We start from the raw sequence: 17,607 nt of genomic DNA on the forward strand, positions 1-17,607 counted from the left end.
TAGCTTCATATCTGGATATCAGCTTAGCATCAGTCCTAATCAATTTCACTCTGGGATTTCTGGGTGCAATAACAAATAGTAAGGGGTATAATTCTGCCCTGGGTGTGTTTACATAATTCCCATTTCAGTCCATGGGAATAATGTGCAGCAAGGGGAGAACTTACCCACAGGAAACTCCTGTATGACTTTTGCCGCTCTTACCGTTACAAGACATCTACACATATTCGCATAAGCCACAGAGAAGCTGGGCTCATCGATGGCTTTCTCAAAGACCAGGTCAATGACTCCTTTCAGCCTCTCTTCTGTGTCTACAGTCAGATCCGTTACTTGCTTCATTAGCTGATTGAACATCTGTGGCGTCAATTTGTTTAAGATACTTCGAACTTTGCGGAACAGCTCCTAAACACATCGATAAAAACAGTAAGTGCGGAGGACAAACAGCAAGATTATAGGAGGTAATCCGAATAATGAACATTTTAAAGGTGTACAGAAAAGCTCTAAAAGGTTTAAGATGCCAAGTCAGTAACAGAATGTATGTCCAGTAATGGCAATACGCACAGAGAAACGCTGAGACAAGTCCTTAAACACACTTCACACTCCATGTCAATACTGTATTAATTATTACTCACAAACAGAAGTTTCCAATTACTAAAACTGTAATTGGTAGTGCTTTGAAACTATGAGTGATTTTCATTGTACTTGACAATTAACAGAATATCACTATTTCCCCATTCCGGTGGAGGCAGGCTCCATTGTACATTTTATAACAAAATACTTGAAAGTCAGTTCTGCCTTCATGTACCCGCAAGATAGATTTAGTGAGGCTCTCCTGTAACTGCTGACAATTTCACCTATATCAAAAGAAAAAGGAAGTGCATCTCTCTGTTTTCTAAGGTAAAAAGCTTTTTAGTTCATCTTTAATACTAACTTATTTAGGGATTTGCAGAAGCGACAAGGAGTCCTGTGGCAACTTATAGACTAACAGATTTATTGGAGCGTAAGCTTTTGTAGGCAAAGACCCACTTCGTTGGATGCATGTAGTGGAAATTCCAGAGGCAGGTATAAATATACAGGCATAAGAAAAGAGTACCAGTCAAGAGTAAGGCTAGAGATAACGAGCTCAATTCAGTCAGGGAGGATGAGGTCCACTTCTAGCAGCTGATGTGGAGGTGTGAACACCAACAGGGGAGAAACTGCTTTTGTAGTTGGCTAGCCAATCACAGTCTCTGTTTAACCCTAAACCGATGGTATCAAATTTGCAGATGAACTGTAACTCAGCAGTTTCTCTTAAAAGTCTGTCCTTGAAGTTTTTTTGTTGCAGGATGGCTACCTTTAAATCTGCTACTGTGTGTCCATGGAGATTGAAGTGTTCTCCTACAGGTTTTTGTACATTACCATTCCTGATATCTGATTTGTGTCCGTTTATTCTTTTACGTAGGGACTGTCCAGTTTGGCTGATGTATATAGCAGAGGGGCATTGCTGGCACATGATGGCGTATATTACATTGGTAGATACACAGGCGAATGAACCTGTGATGGTGTGGCTGATCTGGTTAGGTCCTGTGATGGTGTCACTGGTGTAGATATGTGGGCAGAGTTGGCACCGAAGTTTGTTGCAGGGATTGGTTCCTGAGTTAGAGTTACTGTGGTGTGATGTATAGTTGCTGGTGAGAATTTGCTTCAGATTGGTAGGCTGTCTGTGGGCGAGAAATGGCCTGCCTTCCAAGGCCTGTGAAAGTGAGGGATCATTGTCCAGGACTGTAGGTGATGGCCAGTGGTGTTCTGTTGGTTTCTTTGTTGGGCTTGTCCTGTAGTTGGAGGCTTATGGGTACACGTCTGGCTCTGTTAATCTGTTTCCTTACTTCCTCCTGTGGGTATTGTAGTTTCAAGAATGCTTGGTGAAGATCTTGTAGGTGTTTGTCTCTGTCTGAGGGGTTGGAGCAAATGCGATTGTACCTTAGTGCTTGACTGTAGACAATGGATCGTGTGATGTGTCCAGGATGGAAGCTGGAGGCTTGAAGGTAGGCACAGCAGTTACTAGGTTTTTCGGTATAGGGTGGGGTTTATGTGACCATCATTTATTTGCACTGTAGTGTCCAGGAAGTGGCTCTCTTGTGTAGACTGGTCCAGGCTGAGGTTGATGATGGAGTGGAAATTGTTGAAATCGCGGTGGAATTCTTCCAGAGCCTCCTTCCCATGGGTCCAGATGATGAAGATGTCATCAATGTAGCGAAAGTAGAGAAGGGGCACTAGTGCACAAGAGCTGAGGAAGCATTGTTCCAGGTCAGCCACAAAAATGTTGGCATATTGTGGGGCCATGCAGGTGCCCATAGTGGTGCCACTGGTTTGGAGGTATAGATTGTCACCAAATCTGAAATAGTTGTGTGTGAGGATAAAGTCACAGAGCTGAGCCACCAGTTGTGCTGTGGCATCATCAGGGATACTGTTCCTGACAGCCTGTATTCCATCTGTGTGTGGGATGTCTGTGTAGAGAGCCTCTCCATCCATGGTGGCTAGGATGGTGTTTTCTGGAAGATCTCCAATGCATTGTCGTTTTCTCAGGAAATCAGTGGTGTCTCGGAGACAGCAGGGAGCGCTGGTGGCGTAGGGTCTGAGTAGGAAGTCCACAAATCCAGACAGTCCTTCAGTGAGAGTGCCAATGCCCGAGATGATGGGGAGTCCAAGATTTCCAGGTTTGTGGATCTTGGGTAGTAGATAGAAGAACCCCAGTCGGGGCTCTGAGGGTGTGTTTGTGTAGATTTGTTCCTGTGCTTGTGTGGGGAGTGTCTTGAGCAAATGGTGCAGTTTCTTAGTGTATTCCTCAGTGGGATCTGAGGAAAGTGGCCTGTAGAATGTGGTATTGGAGAGTTGTCCGGTAGCCTCCTTTTGGTAGTCAGACGTATTCATGATAACAACAGCACCTCCTTTATCAGCCTCTTTGATTATAATGTCAGAGTTGTTTCTGAGGCTGTGGATGGCATTGTGTTCCGCACGGCTGAGGTTATGGGGCAAGTGATGCTGTTTTTCCACAATTTCTGCCTGTGCTCGTTGGCGGAAGCATTTTATGTATAGGTCCAGTTGAAAGTTGGAGTTTGTTTTTAAAATGAAGGCAGAAGTAAAACAGCTGTTTAAAAATAATCTTGGCAGAGAGGTAGTAGGTTGTCTGGTATTCCCTGTCTCCTCTCTCTTTATATATCAAGTGACCTAATGTTAACTCTGAATAAGAGTAAAAAACAAAACAAAACAAAAAGTCAGATCAGAACTGACTCAAACTGGACCTCAGTGCTGCTGGAGTTATTGGCCTACAACAGCCAGGGGAAGAGTATCATAACATCAAGAATGAGTGTCTTTTCAGTGTTAACAGAATGAAATATTGGTGACTACTGAGGATCCAACTAGCCAGTGTTGGCCATCCCAGAAATTCACTGGCTTTCACAAAGTATGTTGAGACTGTTCTCACCTGGGTTTTTATATTTTCAGAGTCTTCAACCTGGCTGTCTCTTTTCAGGCTTGGTTTCCAGGCATTTTCTGCTTTCTTCAGGTGGACATCTTCTTTCACACATACAGTGATGATCTTCCTGGGCTCCCTCCTCTGGTTTGGCTGTGATCGTCGTGGTCCAACATTTAGCAACTAGGACAAAAAAATTCATCATTATATACCCTTTAATATTCAGTGCTCACAGCACATGCCCCACTACTCAGGTAACAGCTGTGGGTGACAATACAATCAATCAACAGTTCACCCTGCTACTTTTATGAATTCCTCTCAGCCAATAAACTGGCCTAGACTCCAGCTTTGATTCTGTGCAATGTTGGTGAAAAGGGCAAACAAAAGATGCTCTTCCCTCTGGCGGCGATCCTCACAATTGAAACAGAATGGCTGCTACCTATCTGACTAATTTTGTTCAGTTCCACCACACTGCTTAAGCTCTGTGGAACTGACTCCAGTGTCCATGGGAAGTTCTGAAAAATAGATTCTCTTAAGTTAGGTCACAGTAAAAGCATGTTTTAAGACAAAGGAGCATCTTCTTGTCTAGTTCAAAAGACACAAGCACAGGCTAGAAAGTGATGTTTCAACAAAACTGCTAGCCTATTCGTGATGTTTTAACTGACTTGTGTTTTAAACAATAAAGTTATTTTTGAGCTGCGTACAGGAAGGAGGGTCATTTATCCTGAGGCTGAGTAATTTCAAACTGATGTGATTCGAATTTTCCCTAAACTTCACTGCTGGAGGAATGTAAACTTTTCTTTTGAAAGATGCCCCCTCCTCCCCCCCCCCCCACACCTACCACAGAGTATAAAAAATGTGCCAGTTTACCCCATTCAGAAACAAACATGAACAATGCTGATGATACGGCAGAGAAAGATCGTTTGTACTGGAAAAAGGATATAAACACACACACACCTCACCGAAGCAATCTTTCAACTCTTGTTTAAATACTAAATGTACCCAATGGTGCAATAAATCTTTTATCACTCAGTGCACTTGACAGCAGCGCCTGATTACTCAATATTAAGTTACGTATTTTGTCAAGAAAGGGTCTAACACTTGTTAACAAAACATAATTGACTCCTTTTCTGTCCTGTACACAACTCTGACATAAAATCTGGGCCATTTCAAATGCCAGTCTCTAGTTAACAGAGTGATTAATGCACATTTCTAAAGCAAAACCATTTGAGATATTCAACTGGTTAAATTGATGACATGAAAAAATATGCTTGTGGGCTGATGACTTGCATACCAAGTTTCAGTCTAACCCACACTTTTGGCAGAATTAGAACCCCCTGAGCAGAGGCGCTTATAATAGGAATGTTAAATGCTTCACTTGGATGACATAAATGTTTGCCGTTGATTAAAAATATCACAGTACACTCATGGCCACTAATGGAGTTTCGTTTGGGTTTCAGTGAGTGATAATGCCAACAGAATAAAATGTTGTCACAGGATAATGGTCTCATGCACTGACATGCTTCATATGCCATGACAAAGCACTGAAAAGGGTTAAATGGTATATAGGGGGTTTGTGTCCCAAGCCACTAGCCATGAATTCAAATCTAATTTCAGGACACATATAAACAAGCCAAACAGTCTCATCCTAGCTCCCACCCGAGTACTCCATAAAAGCCACTTAATTGAACAAATAAATCCATTACACTGACCAGATTAGCAACTCCCTATTTAAGTGTCCTGGCAGACAAGTATGTGGACATTCGCAGCACTTCTTACACTACACCTTGCTGAAATACAGGTCTTCAGTTCCATGATTACTGAAATTTCATCCCTCATTTTCATTCAGAACATACTAATCAATTTATAGTCAGGATTACAAAGTACTTAGGCCAGGCTCTAAGTGTCTTTGCAAGTGTACCACGATGTAAGACAGAAACTTTCCTTCATAAAACCAGAAACAAGCAACCAGACATGAAATCAAACCCACACACTATGTGCAAACACCAGATCTTTCCATGCCTCCTCCTTTCCCAAAGGCTAAAGTTTAGTCTATGGGGATGTCTAGACTACATGCCTCTGGTGAAATGAGGCATAAGGGATCGGTCGGCAAAGGCTTCCCCAGCCGACTGATTTGTGTCTAGACTACCGCGCAGTGCTGGATCAGCTGATCGTTGGCACAGCGCAGCAGCCATGTTTATTTTAATGAAGCGGGGATTATTTAAATCCCCGCTTCTTTGCCTATGCCGGGTAGCCTAATCTACAGGCCTCTGTCACCAGAGGCATGTAGTCTAGGCATACCCTATCTGACCAATTTAAGGTAGTATAGCTGTGTTGCTCAGGAGTGTAGAAAATCCAGACTCCTGAGAGATGTACTTGATCTCTCTAATCCCTGGAGCAGAGTGCTATGTCGATGAGAGAGGGGGCTTCTCTTGTTGACAGAGTTATTACCTCTCAGAGAGGCGGAGTGCCTTCCCCGACAGCACAGGGAGCACTGCACTCAGCACTACGGCTGCTCGGATACAGCACTGTTAAGTGTAAAAAGCCTTAAATAAAGAAACTAGTTTGCGCCGAGAGGAAACAGATTTGGGCCTCTTCTGAAACCGAAGGCCCTTCATGGAAAACATCTTTGAGCAGCCCCATCGTTGTACACCAAAGGGGTTCCAGCTTGAAGGATCTTCGTTCACTGCAGCTGTGCACTGGATGGGATGCATCAATTAGGCAAGTCCCAAGACATTTAAGGCTTACAGACACTTACCAAAATATACGAACATGTCAAGTCAAGAAATTTGTTTTTAAAACAGGTGACATTAATCCTAGGGTGGAGATTTATTTCTATTATATTAAATGGCTGAGGTAGAATTCATTATTTTGCCTGACGGGCATTGGCGCCAGAGTGGCAGATGCTGACTAGCATATTATGAGCTTTTTGTGGCAGGGACTGAATTTCTGGTCTTTGTTTGTGGTGCCTGATGCAATGGGGGCCTAGCCCCTGTGTGGGATTCCTCGCTGCTATCACAATACAAATACTGGATTATGTAGTTGGGGTTGGTCCTGCTTTGAGCAGGGGGTTGGACTAGATGGCTTGATGAAGTTTCTTCCTACCCTAATCTTCTAATATTCTTCCACAAGCTACAGTAAAACTCCATTGGTCCGGCATCTGATGGTCCGGCACCATCAGGAACCCGGAAGTGCTCCGAGCAGCTGGACCATTGGAGCTGGTCTGCCCTCGGCTTCTCCGATTCAGCCACTGCTAAAACTGACCAGCGACTGAATCTGGGAAGCCAGGGGCAGAACAGCTGTGGTGCTGCTGGGTAGGTCCCGTAGCGCTGCCCCTCGGGGCTGCAGAACCAACCCGGCAGCACCCCAGCTGTCCCCGATTCAGCCGCTGCTGATACTGATCAGCGGCTGACTCCAGGAAGCCCGAGGCAGAGCTGCTCTGCTCCGGCTTCCTGGAGTCAGCTGCTGATCAGTATCAGCAGCAGCTGACTTGGGGACGCCTGGGGCAGAGCAGCTGGGGTGCTGCCGGGTTGGTCCCGCAGCGCCGCTCATCGGCACTGTGGGACCAACCTGGCAGCCCCTCAGCTGCTTTGCCCCAGGCGTCCTGATTCAGCCGCTGCTGAAACTGACCAGCGGCTGATTCCAGGAAGTCAGCCGCTGATCAGTATCAGCAGCGGCTGACTTGGGGACACCTGGGGCAGAGTAGCTGGGGTGCTGCTGGGTTGGTCTCGCTGCGCCAAGGGTCAGGGACGCTGAATCAGGGACGCCTGGGGCAGTGCCGGACTATTGGAAGGGGGGGCTATGAGGGGTCTGGGGTGGCATCCCCCTCACCCCACCCCAGACCCTTCATAGCCCCCTTTCCGATAGTCCGTCATATCTGATAATCTGGCACCGCCTGGGTCCTAAAGGTGCCGGATTATCGGAAGTTTACTGTACTATTTTCATAACTGATTAGATAGCACCTTCCATCCAAGGCTCTCACAGTGCTTAATGAGCAACAATGAACCAATTCCTATAATCCATCCTCCTTACAAGATGGTGAAAAATGTGAGGAAAATTCTAAAGGACTTTCCAGGTGAGTCAGACGCACAGCAGGGAACTCACAAACAATAAAACGGGACCTTAGTGTTTTCTTTCTGGTTTCGCTTTCCTTCTTAGAATGTAATTAAGTGAATCCAAATCCCTCAGAAACATCCAGGAAAGCAAAGAAAGCTAACTGCTCCTCTGGGTCTATTCTTCTCTTTGTACGCAAGTAGGCCTTATTTGTTTTTACATTTTCCAGTTTTCATTTGTACCATAAATCTATCTCTTGGTTGTAATTTGAGTCACCCTGAATTATCCCCCTATGTTGTTTGTCTGAAATTTGCTGAAACAATTATCTGAAACAACAGACAGAAAGTCAAAAAGAACAGAGAGAGAAAGAAAATTTGATCTGCTGGGATCGTGTTAACCCTGGGCTGCTTACTATCATTCTACACGCAGGGATTAGGTGGTGGGTTTCAATGGTTTATGGGCACGGCCCATGCAAAAGCGAAATGAGAGTGGACACAGTGCCAATCCAGATGTTGGTGCATTTTACAAGAACATAACATGTTATTTTTCTATGCAAAAATCCTTCTTTCCCTACAATAAATAATAGGATAGGATACCAGATTTCTTAAATACTGCTACCCCAATACCTATCCTAAAAATGCACAGTAAGCAACTACTCTTTACAGGCACAAATGCAAGATGTATGTTTATGTGCTGAATGCTCCAGACGAACGGGGTAAGCAGGACTTACCTTATCTGCCCCTTTGCACAGGTCTGCAAAGTGCAGACCCCTCGCAGATCCCGCTCAGGCCAACGTCCCAGCATGCCCTCTACTGGTGATGTCCCACCCACCACTGAAGAGACTGCCTAGAGGGGTACAATGCAAGTCTTGTTTTGCTTTTTTTGGTTTTTTTTTTATAGCGTTGCATCTTTTTGTAAAGTTTTCTTTTAATTTTACTCCCTATAAACAACACAATTATGAAAAAGGAAACTTTACGGAAAGGTGCAAAAGTTGGGGGGAGGGGGAAGGATAAGGAGGGATTTGGCTTACCCCTATTGGCAGGTTCCTCAATGGTGGGTGAGATGAGATCAACAGAGGGCATGCTGGGGTGCCACACCGAGCCAGAGAAGGCAATCCAGGGTTGTGCTGCACTTTGCAGGCCTGCCAAAAGAGAAAGAGCAATGTTTCCATTACTAAGATGCTGAGCGTCGCTTTGACGGTTTCTTTGAGACATTCAGCACATAAAACTGGCCATTACTTACGGTAACTAGAGGTTCTTTGAGATGTGTGCTCCCTATCTGGATTCTACTGGGGGTTATACATACGCATCCTGAGTTCACAATCGGAGAATGTGAAAGCAGCTTCTATTGGTCTGCCTATTCTACTGGTCTGTCCATGCTCACCATGTACTTCTGTCAAGAGGCAATAAAGGGCAGAGTAGACTGACCACATCTCCAGTTCCTTCTCCACTGCAAGTTTGAAAGTGCAGCAGAGGGAAGCAGGGTGGCATGGAATAAAGGCAGGGATGACATCTCAAAACACTCCAGTTACACCTCTTCTTCTTTGAGCAATGGCCCCTATTGTATTACCTTGAGGGTGATAACAAGCAGTGTCTAAGATGGAGCAGGGTGTGAGGATGAGGATGGAATGGCGTTGCAGAGAACCCCTGTGATGAATGAGGCATCTGATGGCAAGTCCTCCATGAGGCCGCTCTACGTCTGTCTATGAGCAGCCCAGTCTGGGGGAACTTCCTAATTGGTTTAGTTCTTTGCAAGTAGAAACTCAGAGCTTGCTGGACATCAAAAGAATGGAGCTGACATTCTTCTGCAGGGGCATGTGGTCTGAGGAAGAAAATATGGAAGTGAACAGATTCTGGTGTAACTGGGGGACTATCTTCGGTAAAAAAATTCGACCGTAGATCTAGGGAGACTTTATCGCTGTGAAAAAACCATGAGAGATGGATCTGCCATCATAACTTCTTGTGGAAGTGACAGCAACACTGAAGATGACACCCATGGACAGAGGGAATGGAGTATGATACTAATGGCTCAAAGGGAGGCTTTGCTGGCATGGAGAGAATTAGATTCAGATTCTGTTGTGGTATGCTCACTTGAATGGGCTGGAAGGGTCTGATGAGCCCTTTTCAAAACCTAGTGGTTAGCACAGAGTAACCTTCCACTGGAGGGTGGAATGCACTAATCACTTCCTGGGGGACTCTCAAAGCACTGAAGCTGATGACTTTACGGAAAGAACGTAGTGTAGAATGAGGGGAACCCCCACCTACTCTGGTAAAACTCCTTTCTGTTAAGCTCAAGAGGAGAATTTGGCTTGGTAACATTGCTGGGTGGAATCCTTCCTGCTGCTGGAGAGAATGTTGCACAGCTGAAAAGCACACCCCTTCCAAAGCAGATGCCCATACAAATGCCATGCTCTGTGGTGGAGCGCATGTGGATTAGGGTGCCTGTTCTCGCCAGTGACCTGGGTGAGCCAACTGGGCAAGTTGGAGATGGGAATCAGTGCGAAGGGAGACATGGAGGAGATTGGGAAGGAGAAGTTACTCACCCTGTACAGTAACGATAGTTCTTCGAGATGTGTGTCCCTGTGGATATCCACTCAGGATCGGAGATTTTTGGTAGCAGTGCCTCTCGCGCTGTGCCTGCGCACTCAGCACTCCCCCCCCCCCCCCGCCTCCTCCGGAGGGCATGGAGCACACAGGCGGTGCAAGTTTCGTCTGATCCTTTTCTACCTGAAGTCCCTGTACACTCCAAAGCAGAGGAAAAGACGGGAGGGGAGTGGAGCACCCCCAGGGACACACATCTCAAAGAACCACCATTACTGCACAGGATGAGTAACTTCTTATTCATCATCAAGTGGTGTCTCTGTGGGTGCTCCACTCAGGTGACTCCATAGCAGTACCCGCCCGATGGAAGTGGGCACTGGAGTCTCTCTAAGGCTGTGTCCAGACTCAAGGGTTTTTTCGAAAAAAAGTAGCCTTTTTTCGAAAAAAATTCACTTGCGTCTAGACTACAGCCGCATTCTTTCGAAATTAAATCGAAAGAACGCGGCTTTTCTTTCGACGGCAGAAAACCTCATTTTACGAGAAAGAACGCCTTTTTTCGAAAGTGCTCTTTCGAAAGAAGGCGTTCTTGAATGCAAACAGAGCTTTTTCGAAAGAGAGCATCCAGACTGCCTGGGTGCTTTCTTTTGAAAAAGCGGCTTGCTTTTTCGAAAGTACTGCTTGTAGTCTAGACGCTCTTTCGAAAGAGGCTTGCAGTCTAGACGTAGCCTATGGGGAAGAAGGAAGGACCGCATCTGCTAGAGATGTGGAGGGTATTGGCCCCTTGTGTAGGGCATAGTGCTGTGCGAAAGTATGGTGTGAGGACCAAGTGGCTGCTCTACAAATATCTGCCAACGGTACATTTTTCAGGAAGGCCATTGTAGTGGCCATCGCACATGTGGAATGAGCCCTGATGGGCTGCGGTGGCTGTCTGCCCCTAAGTTCATAAACGCCACTTGGATAGGTGCTGTGCCAGAACTGCTGTTCCTATGTGTGGATATGACCATACGAAGAAGAGTCTATCCAATTTCCTCGTTGCTCTAGTTCTATCAAGGTATAATGTGATTGCCCTCCTTGCATCCAACGTATGTAAGATAGCCTCCTTGGGGGAGGTGTGAAAATTAGGGAAATAGGCAAGTGAATAAATGGGTTCATTTATGTAGAAATTAGATATAACCTTAGGGAGGAACTTGGGGTGAGGTTTAAGTATGACTTTATTCCTGGTAAATACAGTGAAAGGAGGTCCGCCACGATGGCTGTGATTTCTCCTACCATTCTAGCTGATGTTATTGCTACTATGAATGCCACCTTCACAGACAGATACTGTGGTGGTATAGTTGCTAATGGCTCAAAGGGTGGCTTGGTGAGCGTATGAAGGACCAAATTCACATCCACGGTGACACCAAGGGGCAAAGGTTTGGATGCATTTTCAGTAAACCTGTGAGAAAATGCTCCACCACGGGATCAGCGAAAATAGAGAAGCTGTCCACCGGATCATGGAAGGCCATGATTGCCGACAGATGGACCCGGATGGAACTGATGGAGAGGCCCGCATCGTTGAGGCCCATGAGGTGGTTGAGTAAGGTAGGTATGGGGACTGTGGTGGGGTGCAAATTGCGCCTCGTGCACCACTGATGAAAATGTGTCCATTTGTTTTGATAGGTGCTTCTTGTAGAGGGACGCTGACTGTGCAGTAGAGCTTGTTTGACCCTGTCCGAGCAGGTAAGTTCTTTATTCTGGAACCATGGAGAAACCATGCCGTGAGTTTCATGGTTTTGATATTGAGGTGACGTATACTGCCATGGTGCTGCGTGAGGAGATCTGGCACCGCCGGGAGAAGGATAGATTGATCTATTGTCAGGAAGTGTAGGTAAGGGAACACTCGGCCAGCCTGGGGCTATTAAGATTACTGTGGACCAATCGGATCGAATCTTGTTGATCACTCTGGCAATAAGCAGGAGTGGTAGAAAGGCATAAAGTAGGGGAGCTGTCCAGCAGATGGTGAAGGCATCCCCTTCTGACCTCTTGCCTAGTCCTGCCCAAGAGCAGAATCTGTGGCATTTGCGTCTGTGAGGTGTTGCACAGAGGTCTATAGTTGGGAAGCCCCATTTGCAGAAGACTAAAAGGAGGACATTGCCATTGATCTCCCACTCATGCTGATCTGAGAAATGTCTGCTCAGCTTGTTGGCTCTCACATTCTGTTCTCCTGGTATGTAAATGGCCGTTGGGGTTATCTGGTTTCTGATGCACCAGTTCCAGAATTTGACTGCCTCGGCACATAGAGCGTGTGATTGGGCACCCCCCCTGCCGGTTGACATAAAACATGGGCGATGTGTTATCCATGAGGAAACGGATAGTTCTGCCCTTTATCAGGGGAAGGAAATGGGTGCAAGCCCTGCGAATGGCCCTGAACTCGTGTTAGGCCCATGTGCCCTGTATTCATGCTGCGCCACAGTGGGCTCCTCAGCCTATGAGTGATGCATCTGTTGTTAATAGTTAACTGAAGGGTCTGGTCGGTGGCAGGGTATACCGACGAGGAGGTTGTTCAGAGATGTCCACCATTCGAGGGACTGCAACACTGGTAGAGGAAGTGAGAGGTGCTTCGCGAGGCTGTGTTGACTTGGTACACAGTTGATTGCAAGCCAATGTTGTAGGCAACACATGTGCAGCCCTGCGAACAAGACCACAAAGGTCGTGGCCGCCATTTGCCCCAATAATTGAAGGTATGTGTGGACCGTGGAGAAGGGATCCTGTCTGACCTGTTGAACGAGGTCACAGATCACCCTGAATCTTTGTGGCGGGAGGTAGGCTCTCGCTGTGACAGGGTCTAACAATCCCCCAATGAACTCTTATCTTTTGTGCGGGCTGTATAGTAGATTTTTGCATGTTGATAAGTAGGCTGAGTCAGGAAAAACATGCCCTGGTAATAGTTGTCATGATGATAGTTTGCTGATCGGTAGGGCCCTTGATTAGACAATTGTCTAGATAAGGGAAGATAATGATGTTTTGCCTCCTGAGAAAGGCCGTGACTATGGCTAGCGTCTCCGAAAAAACTCGAAGGGCCATAGAAGGGCCAAAGGGGAGGACTCTGTACTGATAATGATCTTGTTCCACGACACATCTGAGAAATCTTCTGTGGGACAGATGGATAGTCACATGAAAATATGTGTCTTGTAGGTCGAGGGCTGAGAACCAGTCCCCCTCGTCCAGTGCAAGTATGATTGTTGCTAAGGTCACCATTCTGAATTTTGTGTTGCGAATGAACTTGTTGAGTTTCCTGAGATCGAGGATCGGCTGTATGGTGGATTTTTGGCTGTGATTTTTTGGCGGTGAAAAAATAATTGGAGTAAAAACCCCTTCCCCAACGTTCTTTGGGGACGGGTTCTATAGCTCCTAAGGTAAGTAGCTTCTGTACCTCTGCCCTTAATAGGGGCTCGTGAGAGGGGTCCCTGAAGAGGGATGGGGTAGGGGGCATGGAAGTAAATGGGATTGTCCAACCCAATCTGATAATTTATAGGACCCATTTGTCTGTGGTAATTTGGGCCCACTGATGGTAGAAAGGTCTCAGGAGGTGACCGAAGGTGACACTGGACTGCATTGGACTTATGGGGTGGTTGCTCAGACCCCTGACCAAAAGTTCAAATTTGCTGCTTGTTAGAGGTGGACCGATTTGTGGATGACTGGTTTTGCTGATTCCTCCTCTTATTAGTGCATTGCTTGGGCCTGTTGTCATATGGCCTCTGCTGCTGCCTGTAATGGTTATAATTATGATCCCTTGGTTCTGGTATGAAATGTATTTACGCTTCTTATTGGGAGGGGTGTACATCCCCAAGGTGCGCAATGTTGTATGAGAGTCCTTCATAGAGTGTAGGATCTCATCTGTATTCTTAGCAAACAGTTGTTTCCTGTCAAACGGGAGCTCCTCCACCCTTATTTGCAAGTCCCTTGGGACCCCTGATGACTGCAGCCACGAGGCCCTGAGCATTACTATGGCTGTGGTTCTAGCCATGGTGTCGACGACATCCATAGTGGCCTGAAGAGCAGTTTTAGCTATTGATAAGCTCTCCCTCATGATGGACTGGAGGTGAGGTTGTCTGTTTTCAGGGAGGTCGTGCAGCAAGTCTTGTAATTTAGTATAATTCGCATGATCGTAATTAGCCAACAATGCTGTGTAATTAGATATACGGAACTGGAGAGTGGCCAAAGAGTACACTTTGTGGCCCAGAGTGTCTAGCCGTGTCATGGGGCGTAGATTTAAATTGTGGATTCTTAGCTCTTTGATTCACAGAGTCCACCACTAGAGAATTTGGCTGTGGGTGGACAAATAAAAAGTCCATGTCCTTTGCAGGGACAAAATATTTTCTGTCCACTCTACGGTTTCTGGGTGGAACAGATGCTGGATTTTGCCACAAAGCATCCAAAGGTTCAAGGATAGCTTCGTTAATGGGTAAAGCTATCTTGGAAGATGCTGAGGGTTGTAATATCGTGAGTAATTTGTATTGTTTGTCCTGCATCTCTTGTCTTGTGATTGTGCTACTCATTTGAAAAGTTCCTGAAAATGTTTCAGTTCATCTGCCTGGGGAGAAGGCAAGATCTGGAATACTGCGTCCTCCTGCCTGGATCTGGGCTCAGGTGAGGAGGTCTCTGAATCTGACTGAGGTAAGTTGTCATGCTCACTGGAACCACTTGAGAAATTACTGAGGGCGGGTGAGCAGGTGAGGAGCGTGCAGAGATTGAGGGTGAGCGCCTACAGGTGCAGTGTTGCTGAAAGGCTATGTGCCTTGAATAGTAAGTGTGGGAGGACCACAGTCGGTACCCCGCCACGTATCCCAGGGGCTCCACTGAGGCAGGGGAGGGGGGAGGGGAGAGTACATAGAATCATAGAACCATAAAGCTGGAAGAGACCTCAGAAGGTCATCAAGTCCAGCCCCCTGCTCTAGGCAGGACCAAACCCAACTAAATCAACCCGGCCAGGGCTTTGTCAAGCCAAGACTTAAACACCTCTAGGGATGGAGACGCCACTACTTCCCTAGGTAACCCATTCCAGTGCTTCACTACCCTCCTAGGGAAATAGTTTTTCCTAATATCCAACCTGGACCTCTCTCACCACAACTTGAGACCATTGCTCTTTGTTCTGCCATCCATCACTACTGAGAACAGCCTCCTTCCATCGTCTTTGGAACCTCCCTTCAGGAAGTTGAAGGCTGCTATCAAATCCCCCCTCACTCTTCACTTCTGCAGACTAAACAGACCCAAGTCCCTCAGCCTCTCCTCATAAGTCATATGCTCCAGCCCAATAATCATTTTGGTTGCCCTCCGCTGGACCCTCTCCAGTGAGTCCACCTCCTTTTTGTAGTGGGGGGCCCAGAACTGGACACAATACTCCAGATGTGGCCTCTCCAAAGCCAAATAAAGGGGAATAATGACATCTCTGGATCTGCTGGCAATGCTCCTCTTAATGCAATCTAATATGCCATTAGCCTTCTTGGCTACAAGTGCGCACTGTTGACTCATATCCAGCTTCTCATCCACTGTAACCTCCAGGTCCTTTTCTGCAGAACTGCTACTTAACTGTTTGGTCCCCAGCTTGTAACTATACTTGGGATTCTTCCGTCCCAAGGGCAGGACTCTGCACTTGTCCTTGTTGAACCTCATCAGATTTCTTGTGGCCCAATCCTCCAATTGGATGGCTGGGCCAAATGGGATGTTGTTCAAGGGAGTAATCCCTGTATGAATGCCAGGAAGTTAGTGATGGAGTAGGGGAGGAATGGCATGATGGGAGCCTGCTCCTATGCCCACTACCATAATCAGATCTTGGGATAGTGGTGTAGGCGAGTGGGGGACACCCTGCAGAATGTTAGTGTGGAGCGCCGTGGAGCGTGGTGAGCCAGTTACTCCTCTTGACTCAGGCTGAGGAGATGTTTGTAAGTGCCGTGTTTTGTACAGCCACTTTCTTGTGCTGTGGCTCTATGGGGCGGTCACATTCACTCTGCCTGGTTAGACTGGGTGCAGAGGGAGAGCTCACCGGAGCTGATGAAGGAGGCATATGCAGCTTATCTGAAGCTGCTGTCTAACGGCACCTGCTGATGTGGAGGTCTTAGTTTGTGCCTCAGCTCTCCTGGCTGGCACTGATTTGCGTTTTCTCCAAGATACCAGAAATTGATGGCACCGGGGAACGAGAGGCTCTAAGCAGCTCGGACAGGGAGCATGCTGGGGAGCCCTTGAGGCTTGAGAGCCTTTGTGGGGTGATGAAGCTGCCCTACACGAGGGCTTTTGCTGCACCCGCACCGTCTCCGGTTTGTCCCTTGGTGACTGAAGAGACTTTTCCCAGGGAATAATTTTGAGCCGCATTTCACTACTTTTCTGGCCTTTGCTGTCATATTCAGGCAATGAGGGCATTTCTGTGCCACATGAGACTCCCCCAGGCATTTGACACACGAGACATGGAAATCTGAGGTAAGCATTGAGTCTCTGCAGGAATCGCATTTTTTTAAGCGGTGGGAACCCAGCATTGTAGCAGAGAAGAAAAGCCACCGTGGCTGCTGCTTTTTTTTTTCCCCTTTCTTCTTTCAGCAAAATCAACATTGAAAAAGGTCAAACGAAATAAAACTATGACGTAAAGAGCTAGAAATAATAGAGGATTTTAATTTTAAAAAGCACTGCTGTAAACTCTGTCTTCAGCCAGGGACAGCTGAAAAGGAACTGATGGGACTCGTGCCACGCACGTGCTTCACGGCCTCCAAGGAGGGGCACCGAGTGTGCAGGCACGGCGCAAAGGGCAGTGCTACAAAAAATCTCCGATCCCTGACGCAGGCATGCACCAAGACCTGAGTGGAGCACCCACAGGGACACCACTCCATGAAGAAACCCGAATTCTCCATATAAGTATCCAATGAGTGAAGAGTAACCCTGGAGTCCTTTCATGCACATATTGATTTCATCTCTCTTCTGGTTTAAAAGATGGGATTTGGTGAAGGGGAGGTTTGCAGTGGTATTCTGGACTCTCTAGGAAAACCAGAAAAATGGAGCCAAGGCTCTGTGCTGTAGATTATGGCCCTGACGGTGAGAGCTGCTGCGTCTACTATTTGTTAGAGGAACATTCTAGCCATGAACTTCCATTCATCGACAAGTGCCTGAAAACAAGCACAATCTTCTCCTGGAATGTGATAAGCAAATGCCCTGAATTTACTGCCGTTTAGGAAGTCATATTTGACTACCAATGCCTGATAATCTGTGATCCCGAATTGTAGGCTAGATGAGCAAACTTTATGTCCTAGAAGGCTGAAACGCCTCCCTTCCTTATCAGTAGCTGTGGATTGATGGTGTTGCTGTTTGGCCCTTTCTGTACCAGACTGGGCTATTAGGGAATTTGAAGCTGGATGGGAGAAAAGAAATTCAGAGTCTGGCTAGAAGATAATAGCCATGCGGGTGGCCTGGTATGCCACACTTGTTTGGAAAGCTCCAATTTAGCTTAATTAGTAAGGTTATTCTTGCCAGCCCCAGGATGTAAAGGGCATTCAGAAGCTTTTTCTGGAAGCTCTCTTCGAAAGCAATCTGGATCACCACCAT

At 46.6% G+C, this 17,607-nt stretch overlaps 1 protein-coding gene across 18 annotated transcripts in view; it reads right to left on the minus strand.

Moving 5' to 3' along the window:
* The window catches only part of EIF4G3 (eukaryotic translation initiation factor 4 gamma 3), a 324,364-nt gene that overhangs the window by 92,059 nt on the left and 214,698 nt on the right, over window positions 1-17,607 (minus strand). For 13 of the 18 annotated variants that reach the window (XR_012897363.1, XM_075906736.1, XM_075906731.1 and 10 more), the window contains 3 exons: window positions 8,532-8,642; window positions 3,461-3,631; window positions 202-399 (listed from right to left, as the gene is read on the minus strand). Coding sequence is in view for 17 of the 18 variants with exons in the window: in XM_075906736.1 (XP_075762851.1) it covers window positions 202-399; window positions 3,461-3,631; window positions 8,532-8,642 (480 nt within the window). In the remaining variant the exon portion in view is untranslated. The remainder of the gene's footprint in view (window positions 1-201; window positions 400-3,460; window positions 3,632-8,531; window positions 8,643-17,607) is intronic. The other 5 variants (XM_075906746.1, XM_075906747.1, XM_075906740.1 and 2 more) reach the window with 1 other exon arrangement.

This window comes from Pelodiscus sinensis, chromosome 23 (assembly GCF_049634645.1).
Source record: "Pelodiscus sinensis isolate JC-2024 chromosome 23, ASM4963464v1, whole genome shotgun sequence".
In the NCBI taxonomy this organism is placed as follows: Eukaryota; Metazoa; Chordata; order Testudines; family Trionychidae; genus Pelodiscus; species Pelodiscus sinensis.